Source organism: Panicum virgatum, chromosome 4K (genome assembly GCF_016808335.1).
Source record: "Panicum virgatum strain AP13 chromosome 4K, P.virgatum_v5, whole genome shotgun sequence".
Taxonomy (NCBI): domain Eukaryota; kingdom Viridiplantae; phylum Streptophyta; class Magnoliopsida; order Poales; family Poaceae; genus Panicum; species Panicum virgatum.
The window spans coordinates 14090932-14098492 of NC_053139.1; the positions used below are offsets into that span (position 1 = coordinate 14090932).

Genomic DNA, 7561 nt, shown 5'->3' on the forward strand with positions numbered 1-7561 from the left:
AGATGAGTGGCTCGTCCTACAAAGCTTCTACAAGGGGCTCAAGATGACATCAAAAGCCAACATTGATGCTGCTGCTGGAGGAGCCTTTCTCGACCTGACCATCGCTAGCTCCAAAGCATTGGTCGAGAAAATAGTCTCCAATCAGGGGTGGAGCGATGAATGACTCCAAACCTGCACGAAGGGCATGCATACCGTTAAGGAGACGGATATGATTGCCACGAAACTGGACCTCCTCATCAAGAAAATGGAGGAAGGGAGAAAGCAACAGATCCACGCTCCCGTGTATGCCATGGGTTCGCACTTTACGTGCAAAGTCTGTGGCAACAATGGACATTCGGGGAACGACTGCCCCGAAACCCGTGAAGACTGCACCTACCTCAGCAACAATAACACCAGCAGGTATCGTCCACAGCAAGGAGGCCTGGGGTGGAACTAGCCACGTCCACCATTCCAGGGAGGTAACAATTACAATCCTTCTTTCAATTCGGACCAACCTCCCTTGAGAGAACTAGTGCTTGGCCAAGCCAAAATTAATGAAAATATAAATAAAAAGCTCTTGGCCAACGATAAAACCCTGGAAAGTATACATGTTAAGCTTGAAACTTTGTCTTCCACTCTTAAAAATCAATTAAGTTTCAACAAAATGATCGAAACCCAACTTGCTCAAATTGCTGCTTCATTACCTGCTGTGGAGAACATGAAGATCCCGGGGCAACCCGAGACTTCCGTTGAAAATGTCAGCATGGCATCTACCGAATGGGGTAACCCGTCCCGGAGGCCACCACGCACTAATCATGAAGGTAGGAACACGCCCCCAAGGAATGACTCTTGGGATGGCTTGGTGGCAGCAGTACAAAGAGGATCTAGGGGTCCCCATGATCAGCTGCTCAATCTTCAACAAACATTACGAGCAGTGCCTTTGCGATCTAGGGGCGAGCGTCAACATTATGCCCATGGTAATATATGAAGAACTTCAATACCCTGCTCTTTCCCCAACAACTATGCTCGTGCAACTCGCAGATTCATCTGTTTGATATCCCGAAGGGTGCGAGTACGAGATTCCTTCGTCCTTGTTAACTTTGTGGTGATCGATATGGAGGGCGACCTCGGAGTCGACCTCGTTCTTGGGCGACCTTTCCTACGGTCCGCCAAGGCAAGGATTGACGTCGAAAGAGGAGAAATCCGCTTCCGAGTCGGCAAGGAGGACATGTTTTTCAAGTTTAAACGCAGGGAATAGTAGCGCTTCATGATACAACAAGACAGTGAAGGGCAAGCACTCTGGGGTGCGCCGTTACCCCAGCCGGAACACCAACCCACCACACCTAAGAGAAAGAAGAAAACAAAAAAGGTGTGGTGGAAGGTCGAGAGTTTGGCTTCGTCCAATTCTCCAAGACGAGCCGACCAATGGTAAGAACGACGGAGAAAAGTCGTACACGTCGGACTTTAAACGACGTGCCCTTGCCAAAAGTAAATTGGTATTTATCTCATATTTGTCTCACTTCGCCTTTTTCAATTTCTTTCACCTCTTTTGTTTTGTTTTCCAATACATGTTTAAAATTTTTAAAATTGTTTTCTGCATGCTGGAGATCTCCTTCGACGTCGGTGTGAGACCGTGGGGCCTCTTGGCTGGCTCCACCAGTTGCAAGGCCGCCGTCAGATTGGCCACCATCACGGTGAAACCCATGTCGGAATCGGAGCCGGATTCCATCCATTCAGTGAGGTTGGGGAACAAGGGGAAGAAGGGGGAGATGCTCAGGGGTATGTAAGTAATTTTCATCCATTCAGGTTATGCGTCACCACGCGTTCAAGACTAGGTTGTTGACGTGTCTCGCCACATCCCATGACAAAGGACCCTTTTGTCCCTGCCTTATCCTTTAGGACAACCCGAGAGCCCGGACCTGAGCCAAACGCGCCACACTGCCGCTACTCTACTTGCTGCTAGCCATTTCCGCCGAAATCTGCCCCTACTCACCACCCGCAATTGCCACCGGCGCAAAAGGATGTCGTGTGTTGCAGTTTCCTTATCTGGAAGGAGGCAGATGGAAGAGCTTCTTGGCGAGGAAACTGGGTTGCCCATGGTGATTTGCTGGAAGTGCTCGAGGGCAAGGATGGGTGAGGCCTAGTCGAACAAGGAGAATGAGAACATCGGTCGGGTGTATATGAAATGCCCGGTCAGTGAATTGAGCTTTGATTTGGTTTTTGTGCTTTCAGATCTCTGATAGGGTGTAACCAAGGGTTTCTTGTTTATGCAGTCCTGTGGTGACTTCAAATGGCAGAGGCGTTACTTGGACAATTTGATCAAAGCAAAGAACGTCCAACTACGGTTAGATGATCGAGATAGGATTCAAGAAGTCCAGTCCATGGAGCACATCCATGCTGCTGGGAACCCTGTTGCCATGGGACCCCTCTATGACGGTTTCGTGAAGAGCAACGAATTGGAAGCAAAGGTTGAGAAATTAGCCTAAGCTATGATTTTCTTCGGTTTGCTTGCTGTAGCCCTTGTTGCCATGGGAGTTGGTTATTTGTTGAAGTAGAATGTAACGATTAGGTGTTAGTCTCCACATTCCTAGCATCAGCTTTAGTACTTGACTAGAAGAACAATGGCGATTTAAAAAAAAGAGTGTGTTTGCATAGTTTAGACTTTGATTTTAGATGCAGTTTACGAAAATAATCTAATTTCGAGAATATACGAGGGAGAAAGGCTAATCCAAATTTCAAATCGGATTTAATAAAGAGAAAGAGTCATGTTCCCAACAAATGATCGCTGCATTCATAAAGGGATCCCACTAACACTGACGTGTGGGGTCCATTGGTCAGTGCGACACCTACGCCGCATTTCGAATTTTAACGGGCGCCAATTCTGCCGCTGAAGCCGAAAGCAATTGCGCGAAATGTCCCTCCCACCCTCGGGCAAAAGACCCACCGGCACCCGCTACCCCATCTCTACAGGGTATTTGTGAGAATCTCCCCTAGCTCCCCATATCCATGGCCCCTTCTCTAGCGCTTGGAACAGTTGCCCTTTCCCCTGCAGTCCTCCACCTCTCGCCTTTCCTCTCTGCCTCTCACCTCCACCGAAGGCCACCAACCCAAAGCTGCCACCTCGTCGACGACGCTGAGCACATCGGAGCTGCTTCCCCTTTGACGACACTCATCGCACTAGATCTACTACAACATCGATGACGGGCGATGCACCGGATCTGCTACCCCTTCGACTAATCCTGTCCCACCGGATCTGCTACAACGTTGACGACGGCCGGCTCACCGGATCTGCCACCCCTTCGACGAATCTTGTCGCACTGGCTCTGCTACAACATCAATTGCAGGCTCACCGGACCTGCTACCACTTCGACGAATCCCGTTGCATCGGATGTGCTACACTCTCGTCGGCCTGTACCTCCTCACCGGATTTGCTACAAGTATGAATAATGGACGATATTGACATTAGTGGGTTTTTATCAGCTAATTTATTTGAAAAGCTTATTAGAAGCCTACTAGTTCCCTCTTGCTTGTTTTATCGAATGCTTGTGAATTCTCCCTTTTGAAGTGTACAGATTCCTAGTAAGGTCTGTGGAAGGAGGACAAGAGGTGCTGCCATGGCACCAGGAGGTAAGCAATCGAATAGGAAGAGGTCAATCGTTCTTGTAGCTTCAACATGGGTACTGCGGTCATCATCAGCACGTCAACACCTTGTGCCTGAACAATTTTCACCCAGTGCAGAAAATAGTAGTGGAGGTAAAAATGTTGTGCAGGAAGAATGGGCAACAGCGGCAGACAACAGTTGTTGTCATTAGAACTTGAACAATCCAGATGGTGCTAATGGCGTCAATGAAACCAAGACTGGACGGAGTACCGACCCTGGACAGACTGGTTCCAGCTCTGAAGGTTGGTTATTGTGTTTCACTCAAGTGTTTTAGAGTTGTTGGTTTTTAATTTGATGAATAATGGGAATTTGAATGAAATCACTGCAGTACCTCCACAAAGAGGTGGCCGGAAGAAGGCTACCAGGGGAGTTTTGCTTCACAAGATGACCAAAGCTATGGGAAGAAGGATGCCCATCTCTGTTGCTTAGGGAAACCTAAGGCCACATGTACCGGTGCAAGCTGCCAAGTTTGGATTAGAGGCTGGTGTTATCGTTAGGTCTCAAGTTCCTACCTTGTCGCATTGGAATCAATACATAGAACAGACTGAGCATTTTGATGGCTTCATGCAAAGGCTATCTGTGAGTGCTTACATACTATTTTTTTACATTCATCTCTTTTTTCTTTGGCAGTTGCGTAACTCAGATTTCATTTCTGGTCACTAGGGGAGGTTAGAAATGGACACAAGTCACAAGGCAACGACAGATGCTTGTGCTAGCGTATTCAAGGCAGCCATACAGCAGAACTGGTATAGGTTGAAGCAACATTACTTTGTTGGCGTCCCTGCTAATGATATCCCTGCAACCTCTCCTCTCCCCACCATGAATGATGGACAGTGGTGTGAATGTGGTCATCTCCAGAGAACAAGGTATTTTCTCTTAATGTGCTTTTAAATATGTACTTATGATGTATACAAACACATACATCTCTTGTAGGGAGTTTCAGACCAGAACAAGCGAAATCGTGCTTGAGTCAAGTGGCCTGTAGCAATAGGATCTCGCTGCCATGTTACTTAGTTGCATTCATATGTACGTGTCAACACTCTTGTGATGTAACCTTTCCACTCTTCTGCTTCCTTAAATGAGTACACACATGCACCAGTTTCATGATGTTTTGCGCGTTCTGTCATTGTGGAACAAACTTGACGTGGCATTCACGACGTATCAAATTTTGTCATACATTCGTCACCAAACTTTCTTTATGACGGATTTTGGCCCTATAGTGACAAATACCATTTGTCACTGATGCATCGATTTCCACTAGGTGGGTAATTTGGGCAGCTCAAGTCTTGAAGTTTGGCTATAGGTGGGTAGTTGGGGATGGGACGAAAGTGCATTTTTGGGAAGATATTTGATTTGGGACCCCCCCCCCCCAGTTTTGGGACCTTTTTCACATTTGTAACCAAACCGGTATCTCACTTGCCAATATGTGTGATGGTATAGAAGTGAAACTTACTTTTAGAAGGAATTCCAATGAGGAAATGATGGAGAGATGGTATGAACTGAGATTACCTCTTTTGTGGTCTGTACCAATGATGGAGATGCTTTGGTTCGACATTATGATAGTAGTTGGGTGTACTCCACCCAATCCCTTTATGATATAGTAAATTTCAGAGGAGTTATCCCTGCCTTTATCCCCACGGTGCAGGAGATCAGGGTCCCCCCAAAGTTAAGGTGTTTTTGTGGCTTTTTTTTCCCAATAATAAGTTGATGACTGTAGACAACATGTGTCGCAGAGCCTCTAGTTCTGCCTGGAGTGTGAATCTATCAACATTTGTTCTTTGATTATGTGATAGCTAAGTATGTTTGGAACCTCTTTCATAGCTTTTCTGGCCACTACATGTATCTTCACTGACTTAGTTGAAAAATGGCCTTGCGGAAAGAAATGGAACTTGGCCAACAATACCTCTTGTGGAATACTGTGGGGGATCTTGCTAACAAGAAATGATTTTGTCTTTAATCACCAGGTCCGGTGAGATGCGAAAACAGTTCTGAGGAAAATTTGGCTCTGTATGATGGACTGGAAGCCGATGTTCAAGGGGGAGCTGGTGCTAGGTATGGAGCAGTGGTGCACCTTCTTAGAGGTCGCCCTGCAGACGCCTTTGGCACTCTCCTCTTGAAGAAACTGAAGAAAGGGTGCTGGAAGGATGAAGGACATTGGGCCTGCTGAGCCTACCCCTGCGCTTCGGTTACTGGTTTTTCTGTTCTGTTTGGCCGGCTCTGGCCTGTAGGTGCTCTGCGAGCTTGCCTAGACACTGCTGGTGTTGCGTTCGGTTAAGCTTTGTTTTCTCCTGAAATGGATGTTGTATGAATCTTTGCTTCGTCTTATTAAAGTTGGGTCAGGGCGTGATTGCCTGTTCCTCTAAAAAAATGTGGAGGATGAACGAAATCTGTGCTTTCGAGACCATGTGCAAAGTTGAAAACTTGGTGAAGCATGAGTTCGGATAGGTCCATGCTGATCCTTACCTCCTTTTGTCGCAAAACCATGCAAATCCCTTCGAACTGACTAGCAAAGTAAGTCATGAAAGCGTGACTAGTAAAGGCATATATATGTTGAATCACACACTACAGGCAGCTCTTGGTCAGAGGTCCCCTTGGAACTTCTGCAGACACGGCCTTATATGGCCCATTAGACAAGCTTGGTGCAACCTCCTTTTCACCATGCAACATTGAACCGTGCTCCTTCTTGTTTACGAATTCCACTATGGTGTCCATGAGCCTCTCGGTGCTACCACTCGCCGGACCGTACAGGTGGAAGCCGTGGTCGTCCTCACTGTTCAATTCCACGATGGTCACCTCCCCACGCCACCAGCATCCGCGCATGCGTGCAGCAGACCTGCGGCCGGGTTCCCGGACGGCGCCCTGCTTCTTGGCCACGGCGACCAGCGCACGCCGGCATGGCAGTAACGCGGTCGCGGCCACCTGCGGTGTCGTGAGAAACCCGCCACCATGGCCGGCATTTTCTGTAGGCGGCCACTCGGGTTCCCAGAAGTAGGGATGGATGAGAAGTAGCCCCTCGATGTCGATGTCGATGTCGATGTCGATGTCCTCGCCATCCCGGCTGGCGCGTACGGCCGTGCGGTAGGCGATGTCGCCACCCGCGCCGTCGCCGGCGACGAAAGTGCAGCGCGGGTCGGCGTGGTACAAGAGCCAGGGGTCAGCGGAGGATGCCGCCCACCGGAGCGCGGTCCAGGCGTCATCGTAGGCCGCGGTCACGGGATGCTCCGGCACAAGACGGTACTCCACGGACACGACGAGCGCCTTGGCGTGCGCGGCGAGGGAGGTGGCATAACGGTGGTACGTCCGGCAGAACGCGCTCCTCTCCGCCGCCCCGGCGGCGAAGGAACCGCCATGGAAGAACAAGACGAGGGGAAGCCTCCGGCCTGTTGCGACGGCGCCGGTGGGTAGAAAGAGGCGCGCGGCCACGCCGGCTTCTCGGTCGATGACGACGTCCCTCGTCGCGACGCCGGTGATGCCAGGGTCCTCGGATGCTGTCACGAAGGGACTGCGCAGGACCTGCTCGATGCGGCCGTTCTTGTTGTATATGCTTATCTTGAGAGGGAGGTCGATCGCGATCTCACTGGCGGCAGTCTTGTCTGCTGCAGAGCTGCTCTTGTTTGCAAGCATGGTGAACTGGTTTTTCTATGGGCCGAGGTTACTAGAGCTAGTATACTGGTAGGCTGTGGAGTTGCTGTTCTTCCGCTACTCATGGGTTTTTATAGAAAATTCTCATTAATTTGCTTTTTATTTAATTCATTTCTAATGAGATATATTAACGGTAACGTTACAAACTAGAAAACCACGTTTTTCTGCAAGCCACAAATGACAAGAAAATTTTTAATCACTTGTTAAAACGTTCAGAAGTTTGAAATTTGAATCTTATAACTTATTCTGACAAAATTTTCAAAATGGATTCAGAAACTT

At 48.6% G+C, this 7561-nt stretch overlaps 1 protein-coding gene and 1 long non-coding RNA gene across 2 annotated transcripts; one reads left to right on the forward strand and one right to left on the reverse strand.

The window, feature by feature from the left end:
* Positions 1 to 3408: 3408 nt before the first annotated feature.
* Positions 3409 to 4481, forward strand: LOC120705079. The gene is made up of 3 exons (XR_005687774.1): positions 3409 to 3882; positions 3969 to 4219; positions 4304 to 4481. It is a non-coding gene; the product is annotated as an uncharacterized LOC120705079 (long non-coding RNA).
* Positions 4482 to 6152: 1671 nt separating this feature from the next.
* On the reverse strand, positions 6153 to 7309 carry LOC120705080 (probable carboxylesterase 12). Its single transcript, XM_039989611.1, has one exon. It carries the CDS (start codon positions 7262 to 7264, stop codon positions 6203 to 6205), a length of 1062 nt encoding a protein of 353 aa, XP_039845545.1. The 5' UTR covers positions 7265 to 7309; the 3' UTR covers positions 6153 to 6202.
* Positions 7310 to 7561: the final 252 nt, after the last annotated feature.

Bases quoted from the DNA above. Each gene is read 5' to 3' on its own strand.
- LOC120705080 (XM_039989611.1), bottom strand. From the start codon at position 7,264: ATGCTTGCAAACAAGAGCAGCTCTGCAGCAGACAAGACTGCCGCCAGT.